The 22160-nt window shown below is 39.8% G+C and overlaps 1 protein-coding gene across 5 annotated transcripts in view; it reads left to right on the plus strand.

Annotated features, from left to right (window-relative positions):
- Nucleotides 1–22160, plus strand: part of PKHD1 (PKHD1 ciliary IPT domain containing fibrocystin/polyductin) — a 285011-nt gene that overhangs the window by 104473 nt on the left and 158378 nt on the right. For all 5 annotated transcript variants that reach the window (XM_087882250.1, XM_087882249.1, XM_087882251.1 and 2 more), the window contains exons 36-37: nucleotides 4535–4691; nucleotides 11347–11559. In XM_087882250.1, coding sequence (XP_087738376.1) covers nucleotides 4535–4691; nucleotides 11347–11559 — 370 coding nt within the window. The remainder of the gene's footprint in view (nucleotides 1–4534; nucleotides 4692–11346; nucleotides 11560–22160) is intronic.

Below are 22160 nucleotides of genomic sequence, written 5' to 3' on the forward strand. Positions count from 1 at the left end.
TTGCATCCCTTACTGTCGTTACGTCGATGCCTTTATTAAGATTATTCTCAAAAAAATTCTTTCAATTTCTCTTTACAGTCCTCCATCATTGATTCCTTTTGTAATAAAGTTTCATTTAGCCTCCATCTCTAAGTTCTAACTCTTCTCTTACATGTTAAAGTCACTGGGTTATGATTGGAAAAAGTCTTTGGCAATATCTCCATTTTAGTATTACACCTAACCAGCTTTTCAGAAATCCAAAAGATATCTATACTTGAGAAAGTTCCGTGTCTTTCAGAAAAATAAGTGTATTTGTTATAGTCACTATCTTTATGTCTCCATATATCTATAAATTCAAAATTATCTAACATTTCAAAAAATATTTTCAGTAGTTTGCCTTGTGTTGTTTTAATTCCTTTCACAGATATTCTGTCTTTTGGAGGGTAAGCCATTCCAATCCGATCTTCCAATTTTCATATGGCAAGTCTATTGCTTTTCCCATTAGTCCTTTGAAAAGTATAGCTTTGTTTTTTCAGGCATATGTTCCTAGTATCAGAATCTTTATTTCATTCAAATTAATTCCATCTTCACATAGCTGCCCTAATCATTAGTCAGAATCAGTTTTAGTTGTACTTGGGGGTTTATATACAAAAACATTTCTATTTTTCTTAGTCTTCTCTGCTGAAATAGATTCTTATTCCAAATGATTATAAATCAGTGTTTGATCCTTTTTTCTTATACATGTTTACTGTAAGCAGACTTTATCTTTTCAAATAATGAAATACCTTATTTTACTTTTGAGGAGTACTCATCCCAGTTACATCCACATTAGATAGTTAAATACATATTTATGTTGCAAAAGTCTATACCTGTAGTGCCCAACATGGGAATTTCTTCCAGTCTCTTACAGTATTTGCTGCATAACTGCTTTCTTTTGATCCTCTTGCATCTCTTCCAATTCCTGTTTAAACCTTTCAAGAAAATCTCTTCACAGTTTGGACTAAGTTAAATTGAAATTTCTGCTAGTTAAATTAAAACCAGTCATTCCAATTTATCCCAATGAAATGTACCTTTTTCTGTTTTGAATTTGACAGCCAAAAAGATGAATTCCTTTCTTTTATGCAATATTTTGATAGTTTTTTCTTTAAGTAAAATTACATCTGAATTATTATACAGGTAATCTTCGAGTTACGAATGTAATGGAGCCTGCCAATTACATTCATAACAGGAGGATTCATTGGAGTGAATCACATAACATGAACGTGATCACTCCCTGCTTTCGCCCACACATTTGCTAATTGAATGTGCAGGTCATTAAATGCACACGAGGTATCTCAGTGTGGGGAAGGCCATGGGGGGAACCTAGTGATGGAACAGACCAACTGCTTCAGACCATCCAAAACCTCCTCTGACCCACTGAGATATCTCATGCTCCTTCCCCTGGGATCCCTACATTTCCCCTGCCCCCCCATCCTGTCATGCCAGGTCACTTACCTTGTGAAGATCTAGCAAGCTATCTCCTCTCCAGCCTCTTTGCCTGCTTGCAGTCTCAGTGTGAAAAGTGTTTGTAAGTAGACAAGACTTTGGGGCAGCAAAATCGCATTGCTTCAACCCTCCCATCAGCTTGCAAATGCTTTTCGCATTGAGACTGGAAGCTTCTGGGGGCTGTGATCTCACACCCAATTCTTACCTTCTTACCTTTGCATATCTTATACTAATTATGTACACTTTATCCACAGCTCCATCTCATTCAAAAAAAAAATGGTAAGGATTCAGCAACACATTCCCTAATATCTTCACCAGGTTTCCTCAAAATTGGGCAGATTTGTTTCTGTCCTAATTACAGCATCTAAATCTTTCCCCATTTTATTTATTATTTTCCATAGTTTCAAAATTTTGTAGATTTTCCCCCTTAATTTATCTTTCCATTTTTTTAATTATATAATTTTCATTTTTTTATTCATCTTGCAAAGTTTTCCTCTATTTCTTCAAGTGTCGCCAAATCTCTCTTGACATATTTAGTCACTGATGCTGTAATATTCTTTTGCAATTCTTCTATTTTTAATTTATAATGAAAAAAGGGAAAGTAAAAAGTAAATTGTGATCTTTTTCCCTCCTTTCTTTATATTCTTAACTCTTTGGTCCCATTTAGCATTCCATAGTTCTATAGGGATATAATTTTGCACAATTTACCCTTATCTCTTTGTTTAATAAAATCAGCCAATCATCTCTTTTAAAGAAATTTAAATAGTGGTTCATTCCCACGGAGATATTCCTTATTTATTTAATTAATTCAAACATACTTTCTAATAAACAATATTCCCAATTCAACTGCTGTCTTAATTTCTTTTAAGCTTTTATACTTCAAATCTTTGGTAGGTTTTTTGCTATTAGTTGCTTTTAAATGCTTACAATTATTTCTTTAGTTTTTATTTTAATCTTGTTCTGGGCCAAAGGAAAACTCACTAGGTCATTTAGTTGCTTTACTGCTTCAAAGATCTTTATAACATTTAGAATATTTGTAATCCAAAGTGAACTAGAAAGTGGTGTTTCGGGCAAATGAAATGTCCTTAATGCATGCTCTACATGAGGCTGTAAGCTTGATATTTCTTCCTTGGCTCTTGACTTTCTCCTTATGACATCCTGTGAAAATGCTGAAAAACAATTAAGCCATTTCCAAAAGTGATTAAGATATGAGGTTTGGGGAATTTTTTTTTATTAATACATGATACATTACACCTATGAGCTTGATTGAAATCCCTTGATTTATAAGCTGACCACAAAACCTCAGTTCCTGAAGTCCACTCCTAAACATCAGCTGTCTGGAGTACATGTGGGTGCTCTTATGATATATCCTTTTTCTGGAGAGACTTTGCTGGTCAGAACATTCTGGCTACTCATCTCCATAATGCTATCTCTCCTTTTCATTTGCTACATATCCTCATTGGAAATTCCAGATGAACACTTTCAGGAAAAAATAATAAACTTAGATCAACTTCTAAAATGAAATTTGCAGGTGTTAAGTTGACTCCTTTTAACTTGCTCAGTAATATAAAGGTAAAATTTCCCCCTCACATGCCTGCTAGTCATTTCTGGCTCTAGGGGCGGTGCTCATCCCCGTTTCTAAGCCAAAGAGCCAGCGCTGTCCAAAGACGTCTCTGTGGTCATGTAGCCGGCATGACTAAATGCTGAAGGCGCACAGAGCATTGTTACCTTCCCACCAAAGTGGTCCCTATTTTTGTACTTGCATTTTTTACGTGCTTTCGAACTGCTAGGTTGGCAGAAGCTGGAACAAGTAACGGGAGCTCACTCTGTTACGCAGCAATAGGGATTCAAACTGCTGAACTGCTGACTTTCTGATAGACAAGCTCAGTGTCTGAGCCACCACGTCACTGCTCAGTAATACAGTTTTGCTTAAAGTAGCATCTCGGGTCACATTCTTGTGATAAGCATCATTTACAAAGTTATATTTCATTATCGGGATAAAGCTTATAAAATGTTTGTATCCACTGTACAGCGGCCATTTTTTTTTTTTAGTGAAAAAGTCTCTTTGAAGTTACGTCAAAATTTCATGAAATCACATCTGATGAAAGCAACAAAGAGATATTTGGGAGTTTTCCAGTATCTCTTGGCCCTTAGGAGGCCTGCAAACATGTCCTTCTCTTCACATACGAGTGAAGAGTCAGCCTGTCAAACTCTGCCAGGCTGACAAGCACAAAATACAAAAATCAGTTGGATTTCTGGAAAGATCTTTATTGCTGGTAGGGTAATAGAATTTTGAAACAAATTATCCTGCACAACGCATACCTAGTGTGATTAAGGCAGAGTTATTCTGTATCTCTTTCTCACAATCTCCCCCTCCTACGAAATCATTTTAACAGCTCTGCTTCTCTCTTTAATGTCATGCTACTTCTTTGGGTTCAAAAGTCTGTTAAGTCAGTCATGGTCAGAGTTCTCTCCTTTTTCTGTATAGCTTTTACACAACATCTTAATCAACACAGCCACTTCCTTCAGATACTTCAGGTTCCAGTGCCATGACTGAATGGGTGACTATTTGATAGCAGTTTGTTTTAGCTGTATTTATGCAATTATGGAGTGCCTTCCTCAGAAAAGTTTTCCTACTTCCTACTTGGTTGATTTTTAGTTATTATTCAATTTGTATAACCACCTATCCCAAGTTAATCACTCTGATTTTTTAAAAAAATTTCTTATGCCCTATAAATTATTATACATTTGGTTGACCAGAAGTATTTTAAAACTATTTATTGAAAATTATTTCATCTCCATAGATGTTTTAAACCATTTGAATCCTTGTTTGTGTTTAGTCTTTATTCTTATAAACTGCCTTTGAAATTGCTTCTTTGTTCCATTGGAGGTTGCTGAATTTGACTAATACCGATATAAGGTCAACTTTTGCCACAAATTGATTCATAAGAAAATGAAGTACTCAAATCCAAAAAGATATGTAAAGTAAGGATTGTATGATCTATCCAAATGTGTTGTTTCCACCACAATGTTTGGGTTGCTAATGGTTTTGATTTCTGTTTCATTTTAGAACACCTTCCAAATTCAATTTTGTGGACGATGGTCAAAAAACTTGACCTGGCTTAATGGACATCCACCACAAGATGGCGATAATGTCATAGTAGAAAGAGGACAGATTTTACTATTGGATACTAACACAAGCATTCTTAATATGCTTCATGTCAAAGGTTTGACTCTTTTTTTTTTTTAACCAATCCTTTTTTTCAGGTGAAGGAATTTCATTGTTAGAGAAACCTGAAGGAGAGTACTAGCACATGCTAAATGTAGGGAGCACTGGGAAAATTCTTTCTTGCTAAACTTTACTAAATTATATTTATTCGCCATTCCTATCTGTGTGTATACACTCACAAACTAAAGTAACAAGATTTAACAGTAGCAAAAGTAGCAAAAAATATCCTGCCTCCATGGAATTATTCAATGCTAACTTAAGATACTTTCTTGCTAACATCTTTGCACACGTAACATATAAAGATGTAATATTAGTGCTATAGTAATAACAATAACATTACTGTACTCATGTTGTGATAGAACAACACGGAACTGATTACTGACAATGTTGCTGATGCTTTGTGGTGACTGCTCTGACTTTTATTATATCAAATTACCAGCGTTTCGGATCCTACGATAAATACAAGGGATGTTAAGTAAAAGACAAATTCTGTTAGTTCCCCTTCCACAGATCTCCAAAAGCCACACTAGAGTCTTGCTATCCCCTTCTGATGTAGGAAGAAAGATGGAATGGAGCTGGAAGAAGGGAAGACAACACTTTCCAGTTTGCGAACTTGTGAATTTAATTAATTTATGTTCCAGTTTAAAGCCAATGTGTTGAATACAGATGTGTTGAATCCATAAAATTGGAGAGGACCTTGCAGATATTCAAGAGCATTTCTCTGCTATGTGTAGGAAATCCAGTGTAACATCATACCAAATTGTTGGCTATGTAGTACTTGCCAACCCCTATTAGCTGATTGCTTTGTTTTTTACAAAGAACCTTTTAATATTCAGTCCTGCTCTGCTGTTTTATTAAACTCATATAACAGCAGCAAATCCCCTTTTCTGTATCTCTGTATTTGAAAATTGTCCCTGCATTTCAGGAGGAGTAGCTGGGGTCTGCCAATGTCTTCTTAGGCACAGATGTACAATTCTGTAGTAACATTATCTAGATAATAATTGCTATATCAGTAAAACATTAAAATACAGCAATACACTGGTTGCAGTGGGGCATGTTCCACCTTCCGTTAAGAATTTTCAAGTATGCCTTGATAAGAATTTTGTATAATGGAGGAAATCTCTAAGTGCTTTGCACTGTTAACTTTAGGAATACATAATGGCTCATGAGAGAGGTAATATTTTTTTATTGGCTTTCTGAAAGATATGTAAAACACATTTTTCAGATGGTATTATTTGGATGATATAGCCGTGTGAACCCAGGAAAGCTTGTCTTATCAACTCATTAGCCTTTTGAACACAGTCAAGTGAAAAAATGGCCTTAGGAATGCAGGAATGGTTCCTGAAACAGTCTTAGTTTCAGACTAAATAAATTAATATGCTCTTCATATGCTGGTTTTTCATTCCATAATGGAGAGAACCGCATTGTATTCTGAAGCAAATATATTTAGCAAACTTACAATGAAGCTTCCTTTAGAAGCAGAGGTATTCAAGACTGTTTTAAATTAACATGTTGGACTTTTCAACTAACCTGCTTCTACTTCTTAAAATATGGTTGTAGTACCTCCCACTTGGCAATAGTTATTACCTAAACAAATAACAAAGGGAGCCTGGAGTGGTGATGGGAGAGATACATGGAAGGAGAGAGGAGACAAAGGAAGATGTACTAGCAATTGGGCCAGAGATATTCAAATGAGCCACAATCTGAGCTAGCTCACAAATTGTCCTATAAAACATTATCATAATGCAGTTCAAAATGAGCCTCGCCACTGGCAGTGTGTCAAGTAGCAGGCTGTGCACCAAATGGGGCATTGCTGAAGTCACAACATCCACCCTTGCCCCATACTGAGAGATTTAACTTTCATAAACAAAAGTGGGGTGCCAATCCATGAGAATGGAAGCTGTGCTACAGGCAGGCCGACTCTAGCCTAGCAGAAAGGCTGCGCAGTGTCTTGCTAGTTCATTTACTTTTATGGAAAAGCAATGCTGTTCATTGCCTTAGAAGGGTTTCATTTGAGTTTGAAAGAATAATAAAACCTTTTTTTGCCTACCTTTTTTTTTTTTAAAAAGTGGCAGATAATAACACTGCAGCAGATCAAAACAGTGGATAATAATACATAGAGAAATACATGTGGAAGAAACTGCTATCTTATCACCACTGATGCCTTAACTCATCATGGAGAAACTGTGATAGGTCATAATATGGCAGGAGTTTATGCATATAAGTTGCTTCCCCCTCTATTATTTTAGATAGGGACATTTTAATAAACGAAACTGTAAAATCATCATTGAAATGAGCTCTTTTGGCTTCATCTGCGGCTGTTTGGAAATAAACTGCTGCTCGGGACAGAACTTTTTCTTCCTCTTTTTAGTTGCCAAACTATATCAATATTATCATATAGAGCTATATTATATTTATATTTTTCAGGACACGACACAAAAAAAGTACTGAAAAATTATGAAAATGTGCATGTAAACTTTGATCTGAAAAACTAAATGCTTTCAAGATCGGATTTTGTTGAGATATTACTACCATTTGTCTTACTCTTATTCGGCCCTGCTTTAAATGATCATGGCATACTTCTAAATGCAGAATGTGTGACCGTCACAAAGTGGACCTGTGGCTGTGGCTTCTATTTGCTCCATTGTCTTTTTGTCACTTTAAGTCCCCATGCTTCCACTTCAAAATGCGACTAGATCTCGTAGCTCCATTAATCAAGGAAGTGATCAACTATCATGGTGGTTGGTCTTATTCGACATTCTGTCTCTCTGAAGTCTGTAAAAAAGTCCCTATGAGTAAAAATAGGTTTCCACAGCAGCTGTTACCGTTGCTGCTGATCTTGCCATCCATAAATGCCTGTATGCAATGGTCATAACCTTCCTTCTACTTTGGCACTTGCTTTCTTTGGCAAGCCTAACCACAATTGATGAAGTGCAGCAAACACAATGCTGCTTCAGCTTGGTTCACGTGGAACAGTTTTCCTCCAAACAAGATGCTCTATTCAAGCTGCTGATTAAATCACCATTGCTTGGCACTGGCCCTCTCAGGGAAGAGTCCAAGCAGCTTGCAGGAGAGCACATGCCATCAGAACAGATGGGCACACATGCAGATGGCCAAGCAGCATCGGCATCAGTTTGGGGAGTTTATTTCTGACTGAGAATGCTCAAGCAGCTGCCTCCATGCAACTCTGAGTGGGAAGAAGGCTTTGATCCAGAAAAGTGCTTTCATACGCTGCTTGACTTTAAGCACACATTGAGTTTCATTAATCCTAATGAGAGAACACTAGCATATTAAAAATGCAGCACCCATTTAAATGCTTGATGAATTGGGAAATGGAATTGATACTGTTATTGCATTATGAATGTGTGATTGATTAAAAAAAACCCACTTTGACTCATTTTAATGCAAGACTTTATAGGGACTGCCTTCAACTAGGGTACAATGTTAGAACGGCTGGTGGTACCCTGTTATTTCTAATGAAAAATGTGTGATGCTTTCATAGGTTGGCAGACAATTTTTCATCATGTTGTCTTTACTTTGAGGTCCTTGGTGCTCTCTGAGCTTGGGGTTTGTTCGTTTGTTTTTGTACACATTTCATTACCAAACTAGGAACCATCATCAGTGTGAGAAGGGAGTGGGGGTTTGCTCTCATTTCATATTCCAGTGGCTTGCCCTGTTGATGTTGGTGGGAGTGGTCTTGGTGGTTCCTTGATTGTTTTTATTTTCTCTGAAATTCCCATAACTAGATTTATAAAGTCTTATAAATAAGAATTTATAGGACTGACATGCTGAATATTTCATAGGAAGTTCTTGTCTAAATTATATTGTTAGGCTTCTCTTTCCATTCCTCTCTCTTTTCAATTATTCCAAAGAGTTTATATTCAGATACTATTTCCATGGAAATCTGATGGAAGTCCTTATTCTTATGATCCATAGATCTTCTATAAGCATTCTATACAGAAGAACCTTTTCTTGGGCTATATTCCCTTAGAGAGAGACTGCCTCATCTGTTCATCTTGCGCTATACAATGGATTTTAAAAGCAAATGTCTAAAAGTGGTTTTTTCCCTTCTTGAGAAAGAAAGAAAAGAAAGAAAGAAAGAAAGAAAGAAAGAAAGAAAGAAAGAAAGAAAGAAAGAAAGACAGGCAGACCCATTTGGCTAAACTTTCAGTAGAACCAAAAGGGCATTGCAGTTGCCTGCTGATATATTTTGTGTATATTTTGTGGTTATTATAAGCAGCATAAATATTTGCTATGTCAATGGTGCCAAAATGAATGAGAAAACAAAGACTAAATGGAAGAAGGGAGAGTTAAATTTGCTGTCCCATTACCTATGCCTTTCCAGGAATATTAACACATTTCCTGATAGGGCTTCATTGATGCTGCATGGATTCTAGGCAGCAGAGAATTCATCTTGGTCTATACCCTTATCATCAAAGGACGAAATGCTGTTACAATCCAAGATAAATCTTCTCTGAGATGATGCCTAGATCTGATATCTTCTGGGAAGTCCTAGAATGGTCCTTTTAATCTCCTTCCTTCAAAAAAGAAAGATGATGGCAAATACTGTATCTCTGTTCTTACTCTACCAAAGTGATATATTTGAATTTAAATTATATATTTAGTTTGGTTGGAAGACCTCATATTTACTGTAAGTACAGTTCATTTTTATTTTTCAGGATAACCTGACAGTATATTCTTTGCTTTCTTGAGTAGTCATAATAAACAGAGCCAAATACTTTGGTTAATCAGCATTTATTATTTTCTGCTCATGGGAAACAGATCAAGTGCTATAAAAAAAGATCAAGTGCTATGAAAAAAAGAAAGCAGGTTGTGTGTATGTGTGTATCCATTATGTACCCTTGTGTATTATCCTTGTAAAAGCTGAATATTTATTATAAATTAATAAAGTGCAGAAAGGGATGAGTTCAGAAGGCTGGCATTTGAGACACATTATATGTCATTTACTTGTTTAGATAGAAATGCCTGTAAACTCTGAAAAATGTTATAATTAGCTTAACAGACTGGAATGTAATCTTTACCTGTCATAGCAATTCTTCCTCTCTTACTTTACAGATATCTTTATCACTCAGGCATTAGCTTTCTCTTTAGTAATGTCTGGATTTTTCAAAAATGACAGTGAGAAAAAAAAGTGCCCACTGGGGAAAAAAGAAATTAGATTTTTAATATCACTTGAAAAGTATATTTATGGTTGTACTTTATCACATGCATTGACATTGGCTGTGTCAGCTGTTGTCAGAGGTCTTCCATCCCTAGGTACATGTTAAAAAATGTGTGTTCACAAGTATGGCTAGGAAGAAATTTGAAGATCTTTCTACTGAAGTGTGACATAAACTGAATCTTCCTCTCTGAGAGGAACTACTTTGAGACACTAATTTAGAGAAAGTTTACTTAATTCTCATTGTGAATCAATTTGCTCAGCATGGTTCTTACATTCTTAAGCAAATAGAAATATTTTTGTGTGCTTGCCAATGATAGGCAAACAATGATTAACTTTCCGAAAGGGAAAATATCTTATTTAGCATGTTGGTTTCCCAGCATATGGATTGCCACAGTGATTCAGAATCCCAAGAAAATGGAAAACAGACTTGGAGCAGAAACTGAAACAAAGTTATCTATAGACTATCAGTCATATTAGCTTGATAGTGAAAACAACAGCAGGAGCAAAATAGACAGGTTTTGAGGCCAAAGAATAGAGGAAAAACAGTAAAAATGAATTACTTTTTCAGAGAAGTAAATCACAAAAAGACATCAATCTGGAATGTTCAGGGAAACTTGAAAGACTTGTACATGGGTTACCTAAAGGAGCGTAAATTTAAAATTTAAATGCGGCAAAATTTCCAAACTTGAATGAATACTATCTTCTTCTTCTTGTTGTGCCATGTCCATCATCGGACGTTGGCGATCATGTTGGCAATCCTATTTTTGCCAACAGCCGTATGAAAAAGTGCTGTTGAGTTTTGTCCAAACCAGTCCCTAAGGTTTTGAAGCCATGATGTTCTTCTTCTGCCTGGGCCTCGTTTGCCTTCAATCTTTCCCTGGAGGATTAAGTGAAGGATGCTGTATTTTTCTGGGTGTCGCATCACATGTCCAAAATACTCTAACTTTCGCTTTTTAATGGCTTTGATTATTTCCCTTTGCTTTCCCAGGTGGCTTATGACCTCCTCATTTGTGATTTTGTTAACCCAGTTTAACAAAATTTGTATGTTTATATGTAACAGCCGTCTGTAAATCCACATTTCAAATGCTTCTAGTTTCTTCAAGTGGTTTTCTGTCAGAGACAAACTCTGTGAATACAATACAGAAGATAATGTCTTAAAGTTTAAAGTAATAAATAAAATTATTTTAAAGGCCAATCTTTTGATTAACCTCATGATCATATGATCTTATATTAGAAGAAGAAAGTAAGCTAAAGTCAAACAGGAAAAAACAACACCACCAGAATCAACATTTTGTTATCTTTTTTACTAGCATTTTTTCTTCTAATGTTACATTGAGAACATGTTCTCCAGTTTTAGGAAACCAACTTTACTTTCTTCACTGAAAATCATAATAATCAAGATTTTACTACTCTGTGAATGATCTTGCATCTTATGACTGTTTACAGTTAGTGTTATTGTTGCTCACTTTAGGTGGCAAGCTGGCATTTATTGGCCCTGGTCCCCTAGAACTTCATGCTCATTCCATCCTTGTGTCTGATGGAGGAGCACTTCAGGTTGGATCTCCCAGAAAGCCATTCTGTGACATGGCCCATATCCATCTTCATGGAAGTGCCTATTCTGAAGAGATTTTCCCATATGGAGCGAAATTTCTGGCTGTGAGAAATGGAACCCTGTCCATGCATGGTGAGTTATATAGAAAAGTTTTTGCTATCAAATGGATATGCATTTTGATAATATTCATAGTTGTGCCAAATATGGGTCAGGTTTAATGAAAAAATAATGAGATATTTAGAAGTGCTTAGCTTTCACAATTCATACTGCCAAGTTTTAGAGCAGAACAAGAAACAAGTGGCCCTCAAGATATTTTTGAAATTCAAGGTCCATCAGTTTAAACTGTCATTGGTTAAGAGGAAAGGAGGCTGCTGAGACAATGCTTTCCTCCTGGAAATTTTGTTGCTAAGTTTCAATGGATAGTTGACATGAAACTGTAATATGATATCTGAAATAAGTGTGTCAACCTCCATTTAGGTTTTAAATGTCAGTTGTACCTACCACATCTCCTCTTGGCCACTATGGCCATCAGCCTGTGCACCATCTGAGCTCTACTGTAACCTCCTGTCAGAAACATACACAGAATGTTTTCCTTCTTTAGAACAGTAACTTTACAGTATGGGTACAGATTTCTTTTTGTAATTCCCTGCTGCTGTTCTGTCTAACCATTCATGAAATAGATTAGGAAATACTTTGTAGTGGATTTGAATCTAAAGAGATTAATAAAAATGCCAACATCCAAGTTAATAATGAACATTTGACTGGATGGAACCACCCATAGCAATAGTAGCCTTGAGTGCAAGACAAAAGATAAAGCAGGGATCTGCAAAAGAATTTGTAGTCACTTTATTTTGCTGTCACAGTTTGTTTTTACTTTTTGAAAGTGCTGCCAGTTCTAGACAACCTACAGACAAATAAAAAAGTGTGTCTTTGCGAGATCATTGTTATGTGTGTTAGAGAATCTCCATGAATGAATGTATGTTTCTGTGTATTTATTCTAGGTGTCCAAAAATTCCACTTCCTTACCAGAAATTCCCTTTTTAAATATAGGAGGTATGAGATGACCCACTTTATGGAGTGTACATTTTTAAAATTTATTTAGGATTTATTTAGCTATGGAGGGAATATTTGGGTTCAAATGGCAGATTTGCATTGCTTACTCTACCAAATGACATCAGACAAAAACACCCTGAATCTGGCATTTCTGAATTTAGGGTTAATTTTCAATAAACCAGTTTGTTCAACTAAGGCTACATTAGTTGTTACTTACATACTTCTGTGGTTGTAATGCCTCCTTCTGTTACTGAAATCACATGGTAAATTTCAGCTGCTGACAGAAATGGAGCAAAAATGGGCCACAGAAAGCCGAATTTAACAAAATACAAAAATAATGTAATGTAAGTGGGTGTGAATACCTAACAGATCTTAGGTATATAAAATCTTCTCAGGAATCCAGGAGGTTCTTGTTTCTTCAGTTTGGAAAAGAAACACATGGAGTGAAACTATGGCCATGGGCTGGTTATTGAGAGCCTGCCACAATAAATTAGTTGAATTCTCAGCTAAGAAGGAGCCTCCATTCCTCTGTAGTTTGCTACCTGAGAGAGAGAGAGAGAGAGAGAGAGAGAGAGAGAGAGAGAGAGAGAGAGAGAGAGAGAGAGAGAGAGTGAGTTAAAGACCTATTAGAAAGTCAATGAGACTATATGAGGAACCACTTTATCTTGATGGGACTAACTTGCCCCCTCATTTCAGTGGAAAGGACCTACTTCGGATCCTGTCAGCCAAAGAATTTTAGCTCCCAGGGTCCAGGTCAAGAGCCTTTTCTGCTGTGGCCTCTGCCCTCTGCAATATTTTCCCATCAGAGGGCAATATCCATCTCTATACTCTTGGCCTTCCGGAAGAGCCCAAAAACTTGGCTCTTCTGCTTGGCCTGGGCTCCCAATATAGGCCTGCTACAGTGGGTGTGGTTGAAGGAGTAGAGAAGATTCTCACCCTCATCTTGTTTCTTAACTTTTAATCTTTTTGTTTAAATTTTAATTATGTTTAACACTTTTAAACTTTTTATTATATTGTAAGACGCCCAGAGTCGCCGTATTAGTGAGATGGATAGCATAGAAATTTAATAGATTAATAAATAATAAGAGAGATAGGAGGATTGCAAAAAAGAGAAATGGTTGTTTGGCTCTTACCCTGTATACCATGCAGGTTCTTGAGAGAACAAAGCTGACTATATCCGTCATAGATATTCTTGTTCACTAGCAAGAATTCTGAATTTTAAATTCCAGGATACACAGAATGTTTTGATGTTAGGTGAAGGCTTCATGCTAATTGGAATAAAAAAGAACTGGCTTCTTCAAAACCTGTATGATTTATAATAAGCACTCTGGTTGGACTTTAGTACTGGGGAATGTATGCTGTGAAATTGACTTTTTTTTTCTTGTACTATACCTGATATTTCAAAAGGAGAGAATTAACAACTTCTTACTTTCCTATTTTCCCCTTCTGCTATGTTTCTGTGAAATGCTCAGGTTCAGATCTCTAATCCAGTTCCAACAATGAGCTGTTTAGCTTTAATACCAACCAGCAAGGGAAGGGCACAGGAATGGTACAGAAATGGGGGGGGGGGTTATACCATAATTTTCGGAGTATAAGATGCACCTGTTGTGACTCAGGCTCAAATAGGTATTATCAGACGCAATCAGTTCTAAACAAACAGACTTTATTAGAACAGCTGAGAATTAACTCATTCTCAGCGTAGTCCAAACTAATTCAAAACAAATTTTTCATAACACAATTCTTCAGCCTTATCACCAACCTTGGTCTACTGTGGCAAACTGCCAAAGGCTTTTCTTGGCAAAAGTTCAGAAGCAGAAGAAATAAATGCAGCAAGACAAGAAACAAATCTTTATCAGCTTTTTATCAGGTTCGCCTGATTCACCAGTTGCGTCCCTTTCTGAATCGGGACTCCTTGCGCACGGTCACTCATGCCCTCATCACTTCCCGTCTGGACTACTGTAATGCTCTGTACATGGGGCTCCCTTTGAAGAGCACCTGGAGACTCCAACTGGTCCAGAATGCGGCCGCGCGGGTGATTATGAAAGCAACACGGCGCTCCCATGTAACACCACTCCTGTGTGAGCTGTACTGGCTCCCGGTGGTCTTCCAGGTGCAATTCAAGGTGTTGGTTACCATCTATAGAGCACTCCATGGCTTAGGACCTGGGTACTTACGAGATCACCTTCTGCTACCGATAGCCTTCCACCGGCCAGCGCGCTCCCACAGAGAGGGACTCCTCAGGGTACCATCAGTCAAACAATGTCAACTGGCGACACCCAGGGGGAGAGCCTTCTCTGTGGGAGCACTCGCCCTCTGGAATGAATTGCCCCCGGAGATACGGATGATCCCTGACTTGAGCACCTTTTGCCGTGCCCTCAAGACGTTATTGTTTCAACAAGCTGGGTTGGCCTAAACATTAATTTTAATGGGTTGTTTTTGGTTTAATGACATTGAGGCCAAATTATTTAATGTGTTTTTAAATTGTTTTTAAATTTTATATGGGTACTTGTTTTATCTTTGGCTGTGCACCGCCCTGAGTCCTTTGGGAGAAGGGCAGTATAAAAATTAGATTAAATAAATAAATAAATAAAAATAAATCTATCAACATTGTTTTCTGACAAAGAGCCCAAGAGCTGTTGCTGGTCTTTTAAGCCTTATGGGAGGGGCCAATCTTCTCTTGGCCTTATGCTCGAGTCATCCTTTTTGCTTTAGCTGCTCTTGCCTTCTGGCAGCTCTTCTCATGCATGCACTAGGAACAGGCTCCTCCTATTCCTCTGCCTCTGGAGGCTCCGGAGTCTGCACATCACTCCTTGATGGCCCTGGCCCCATTTCTGCCTCCGACACAGAGCCCTCATCTGGGTTTTCCCCAGCCTCCAGGACTGGCCCATGTTTTTCCTCAGCCTCCTCACTGTCCGACTCCGCTGCCAGCTCTGCAGGCTGCTGGCGGACCACATGAGCACCTTAGTTTTTGGAGAGGAAAATAAGGGGGGGGGTGGGGTGGATTCTGCCTACCTGGTATTCATCTGGCTAGTTCCAGCACATTACTTCGCTTGCTGGTTTTGAGGTTGGGGTTGGTTGGGGCTGTGCTTCTAAAGCACAGCTGATTGTCGGAGGGAGCAGCAATTAGAAAAGCAGGCAAAACATGGAACATTGCTTCATTCACATTGGGGCTGAAAAACAGCTTCAAAACCACAGCTGATCCAGTGACTAAAGCAGGCAAAGGGCGGAAGGGGTAAGAGAAGGCAGCAGCTGTTCTGGGTAGCCATTTTGGGCACCACACGGGATTACATTCAGAGTATAAGACTCACCCAAATTTTCAGCCTCTTTTAGGAGGGAAAAAAGTGCATCTTATACTCCAAAAAATATGGTACTTCTTCCTGACAGCTGTTCCCCAGCAATGAATGTATAGCTTTGGCTGGTCTGGAGCAGTGAAAAGAAACATTTATTTTATGTGGTAGATTGCAGTATTTGACTTTAGTTCTTCCTGGGTCTGTTTGTGTTCATCCGCCCCCCCCCGCCCGCCAAAATATCCTTGTCTAGAATAGAGTTGTTTCCATAATGAACATATTTTGTTGTGCTTTTGTAGTTAAAAAAACCCCAACCAGATAGAACTTTGTTTTCAGAATGGTTCTATCCATTGGTTTAGCAGCTGAGGCTAGAATGTAGGAAATCAGAACAGCAGCTGAAGGAAGCTGAAGAACAGAGAGCTGTGTGGCCCTGAGACATTACTGGAAATGTTTCTTGGTTTTCAATACTTTAGCAATGATGCCGCAAATCTTGGGCTTGCTGCAGAATTATATGCAGTTTGAGCACGATTCCACTGTGTGTATTGTGTACAATTAAATTTCAATGAACGTATATAATCCACTATTTAATGTGAACATAGTGGAAACACACACACACACACACACACACACACACACACACACACACACCACTCTCAAAATTAGACAGGAAAGAGACCACTTATTTTGCACCTTCATGCTTCTTACATCAAATCCAAACACAATTTAGGATCAACTTGGCTTATAGAATAAAACAAACTGAACTGTTTGACAACATTTTTGTATTTCTGAAATAGTTGTACCTAAGCACACATTGAAATCATTACACAAACAAGCTTTTGAAACATTTTTAGCTGTCTCTGAGTAGACAGAATGGAGTATAATTCCCACTTATTTCCCTTTCAAGTAGTAAATTTTGCAGGAACTGTTCCATAGCGATGGTTGAATCTGATTGTTTAATAACAACGTGTCAGCTTCTCTGTTTGATATGTTAATATGACTCTGGGTTTTCCCAGAATTCTCTCTGAGTGGCAGTTTGGCACTCGGGTGGTCAGAGTAGATTGAGAATTTTCACAGTTGCCTTTGGCTTCACCCAGCTCCCCTGCCAGTCAGGGCACACCGCCCATAAACTGCATGCCAATCAACGTCACAGTTAAAGGGGTTCTCAGTCAGCTGGGGTAACTTGAATTTTTGACAATGTAATTATGGCCCTTGCGTCCACAATAGAAGCCTGAACAGGATGGAAGGTTTTTTATTGATTGTTTCAGAAGGGAAATTTATCAATGTCTCTGGCACTGTTCATATGTATTCCCTAAAAACCCTCTCCTGACAAGTTTCCAAAGAGAAAACTAGCTCAGTGGCCTTGTCCATAGTTTTGTCCTTTCTATCAAAATTGATCCAGACTGGTCTGAAAGAACTTGCACAGTTTTGATGTGTGAGTTTTAGTGGATAGTATCAGCATAAACACTGTTGCACTATTGCATATAAATCTATCTTATTTTGTTATTGGAAACGTGGGAAAGGATGACATGCCAGAGAGTAGAATTTCCAAAATGGTATGTAGCCTTAAAGGTAAACTTTAATAGTCATGAAGCTCGATACCTTGATATTATTAATCTCAGTTTACTCATATTCAATCTGTTCTGTGCCTTCAATTCTTTCTTTCTGCTCATTAATCAATTCAACATCCTTGAGAACCCAAATCATGGAGAGTAAGTAAGTGCTGCTAAAATGCACTTTTGAGTTGAATATTCTGTGTTTCTTCATGATTTTAACGGTTCATTGTTTTGTGTACTTGTACAATTTAGTTATTTGTGGCAATGAAGATCTGTATCATGCCCAATAATTTTTGGCAGATCAATGTGTGCTACAGGCTTATACTTTCCAACTTCCACACTGATTATTAAAAACATTTGTAGAATGCTCTATATTTTCATTTAATAATAAACAAATCTTGTCACAGAAGTTGAATCATATATTCTAAGCTCAACAGGTTGTCTTGAAGATGATTTTAAATTTCAACTTGGTGAATCTCCTTGGAACTTTTAAATTCCTTTTAAATGAGGAACTCATCAAACATTGGTCTGATAAGTGAATGCAACATATGGAATTGACCCAGTTTATACTATTGGATGCTGTGTTTATTATTAAAAAACATTGGAAAATTAAAATGTATCTTTTATTGGATTGCATTGATTCTTAACACTGTAGAAACTTTCTCTGTCTTAAAAAATTAAAAAGGTACCATAGGTTTGAAAAATTCTATAGTGAAAGATAAATTTACTTGAATCTGATCACAATTGATTAAGTACAATAATTATGTTTTATCGATAGATTATCTATGCCAGAAATACTAAATATAAAGTTATATTCATTTTTTTCCTTTGGGTATTACACGCTAACCATTTTTTCCTTTTTTCCCCTTCTTTAATTGTCTCTATTTATTTTATGGTTTTGGATTGCTCATTTATGCTGAGAGACAGGGGAAAAAATCTGGTTATGGTACAGGGTTGTTACTGAAAAGAGTTGTTGATATGAAGTGAGCTTACCACTATTACTATTATGCATTCAGTACAGTACTACATAAAGCAGTAGTGTGTGTTATAGTATTTATTGTATAACTGAAGAAACTTGTTTTTGTCCATTTTTAGGCCTTATATTAAAGTTTCACATTTTGGTATCATTGATATAAGCAGTCTTTTTGCTATAGAGAAGTTGTTCTCCCAATCAGCGGTCAGTTAATAATTTAGAAAATGAACTGAATAATTGAGGTATTATACTGAACAACCATTTTTTAGTACTTGGGAATATTTCCGGGTGTAAATTAAAACATAATTATAAATTTAATTTCTTGGGGTTTTGCTCTAGCAACCTTTCTTTTGTTAGAAATCATGATTGATAGCTTTATTTTTCCCCCGCCCTTTAGTGCTATCATATGTGTTAACTACTCATGAATAAACTGTAGTACTTATTTTGCTTCCAAGGTATTTTAGGTCACGGAGGGACCATAGTCTTGAAAACTGTCAGAACAAACATCTCTCCCTCAAGTCCTTTTAATCCCTCAGTTCTTTACAGATGATCATCTTTTTTTTCAGTGCCAAATTTTGCTGGCATGAGCACCAATTTGAAGTTTTGGAAGAAATCCAGTTTGTTTTAAAGAGGGGGAATTACATGGAGGCTTCTTCAGAGCAATTTGAGAATAACTAAAATGGTAGGGAAGGTTTCTGCAAATACAATGTTATTTTTTTGTTAATCAGTGAATTAACCTGTGATAATTCAGAAAGTTGATAGCATATCATTTTCACTCTGGACTATTTCTACAATTAATAAAAATTAAACCATTTTATAAAGCCTTAGTAAGGCCACACCTGGAGTACTGTATCCAGTTTGGCTCACCACATTACAAAAAAGATGTTCAGACTTTGAAAAGTGTAAAAAAGAGCAACTAAGATGATTAAAGGCTTGTAGACTAAAACATATGAAGAACGGTTGCAGGATTTGGCTAGTCTAGAGAAAAGAAGAACTAGATTTGATATGATAGCAGTATTCCAGTATTTGAGAGGTTGCCACAAAGAGGAGGGGGGCAACTTATTTACCAAAGCACCTGTAGGCAGGATAAGAAAAAATGGGTAGAAACTAATCAAGGAGAGAAGCAATCTGGAACTAAGGAGAAACTTCCTAACAGTGAAGACAATTAACCAGTGGAACCTGCCTTCAGAAGTTGCAGGTACTTCCTCATTAGAGGTTTTTAAGAAGAGAATGGACAGTCACTTGTCTGAAATGGTATAGGCTCTCCTGCTTGACCAAGGGGCTCGTCTAGAAGACCTCCAAGGCCCCTTCCAGATCTATTTGAATTGTGATTGAGATAGTATATGGCAGTGATGGCTAACCTTTTCAAGACCAAGTGCCCAAAGCGTGTGCGTGCAGGCGCGAATGTGAGCATGCACAAACCCCCAAAATGTAATGCATGGGTGGCCCTGTGCATGCGCCCCACCCCCCGCACATGTGCACATGCCCCCCTGTGTGCGTGTTGTGGCCCCGCCCTCTGAGCCTGTCCCATCGGAGGAAGAAAGCTCCGAGCATGAGGAAGAGGAGTCAGCCAGGCCTCCCTCTCCAGGCCCCTCCCCTCTGGCATTGTCTCAAGTGCCGGTCGAGGGAGAGGAGACAGCTGATTCGAGTCAAAGTGATAATGAAACATCATTCCTGGACGCACGCCTCCGAAGGCGTGATAAACGTTTGCAGCAGCTTGGGAGGTGTGCTAGGGATTAGCACTGAGTCACTGGACCACACCCCAGAGACTATATAATAGAGGGTAGTGGTCAAAGGATCCTTGTGACGAACAAAGCAAAACCTTGGAGTCACTAAAGCCTCGTCCGGAACTGCTGGGAGGAATATTATTTCTGTTTGGACTTTCTTGAACGTTCGTATCTTATCTGTCTGTTTGTGAAAATAAAGTAACTTGGCAGACGGTGTGTCTATCGCTGCCAAGTCGGAGATAAGAACTGGGTGCGTTCCAAAGTGTTTCCTTAACCCTCGACTGGCTGTGTGTGTGTGTGTGTGGGTACGGGGACAGATCATGTTGTTCGTCACCCCATACTCCATCGTTAACCCACGATGGACCAACAGCTGCAGCAGCAGTTACAGCAGATACTGCAGGCCAATCAGCTTCTGCAACAGCAAGTAGCACAGCTAACTGCCCAACTTGCTTTGGGAAATGCTCCTGCAGCTCCACCTCCTCCCCCTCCCCGTCCGAGATGCCCAGTGAACGTGCCAGATAGGTTTTCTGGGCAGCAGGAGATGTTCCCGGCCTTCTTGGGACAATGCCAACTGTTTATGGCAATGAGGCCGGAGGATTTTCCGGATGACCGGGCTCGGGTGGCATTTGTTATCAGCTCCCTCTCGGGCACTGCCGCCCGATGGGCCACGCCCCTGTTGTTGCAAGATAGCCCCTTGCTCCTGGACTTTCAGGGCTTTTTACAACACCTGCGCACCATGTTTGAGGACCCCCTCCGGGTGCAGACGGCAGCGAGGCGCATCAAGGACCTCCGCCAAGGCAAGCGCCCCCTGCAGGACTATATTGCAGAGTTCCGACTGCTAGGCCAGGATTCGGCTTGGAATGAGGTGGCGCTGATGGACGCTTTCCAGGACGGCCTTTCCGACGAGATGCAGGACGAGCTGGTTCGTGTGGAGGCGCCACCGACCCTCGACGCGCTGGTGACCCAATGCCTGCGCATCGACGCCCGCCTGCAACGGCGACGGCCCCGTCGGGCTCTTCCGGAACCACCGACAGCGTCGGCACCCCCGCGTTTCGCACCGACAGCGCTCCGGACCGCACAGCGTTTTGTGGCGACAGCTGAGGAGCCCATGGAGCTCGGAGCAGCCAGACCTCAACTGACGGCCCAGGAGCGGATGCGGAGACGTCAAGGGGGGTTGTGCCTCTATTGCGGCGAGGCGGGACATTTTGCCACCTCGTGTCCCCGGAAGCGGAGTGGACCGCTCAAGCCTGTTCCGGAGTCTCGACGCGACCAGCCGGGAAACGGGCCAGGCCTGGCCTAGGGGAAACTCTGGGTCAGGCACGTGACCATGCCCCGCCGGAGTCGGCGGCTGTGGACTGTGAGCCCCCTCGGCACCTGATTTTGAACACCCGGGTGTTGTTGGCTAACCGGTCGGAGGGGCTCCAAGCGCACGCGCTGGTGGACTCGGGGGCCACCACGAACTTTATGGACCAGGCCTTTGTGGCCCATTACAAAGTCCCCTTGGTTCCAGTGGACCCTCCGTTGAGGGTCGAAACTATAGATGCGCGGGAACTCGTGGCGGGACCCATCAAAACCGCTACCCAGTCCTTGCACCTCGCCATTGGAAACCACGAGGAGGCGATCCAGTTTTACGTAACGGCGGATCTGCACTTTCCCTTGGTCCTGGGGATGGCCTGGCTTCGGGCGCACGACCCTCAGGTGGCGTGGTCGAGAAACGCCATCTCGTTCCCGAGCCTGCAGTGTGTCGACCACCTTCGCCACACCTGCGCCGGCCAGGACATCTCTGCCCCAAACGCCTCCTTGCCTCCGAAGCTGACGCCCTTCGCCGACGTGTTCAGCGAGAAGGAGGCGGACCGCTTGCCCCCGCACCGACCTTACGACTGTGCGGTGGACCTAATGCCCAACGCGCCCCTGCCCTCGGGACGCCTGTACTCCATGTCGGAGCCCGAGCTGGCCGCCTTACGGGACTTTCTGGAAAAGAACCTGGCCCGTGGGTTCATCCGGCCTTCGACCTCCCCGCTCTTGGCCCCGGTCCTCTTCGTTAAAAAGAAGACGGGGGACTTGCGCCTGTGTTGCGACTACCGGCGCTTGAACGCCATCACAGTGCGAAATCGCTACCCCCTGCCGCTGATCCCGGAGC

Source organism: Pantherophis guttatus, chromosome 1, assembly GCF_059756535.1.
Source record: "Pantherophis guttatus breed Tessera chromosome 1, ASM5975653v1, whole genome shotgun sequence".
Classification (NCBI taxonomy): Eukaryota; Metazoa; Chordata; class Lepidosauria; order Squamata; family Colubridae; genus Pantherophis; species Pantherophis guttatus.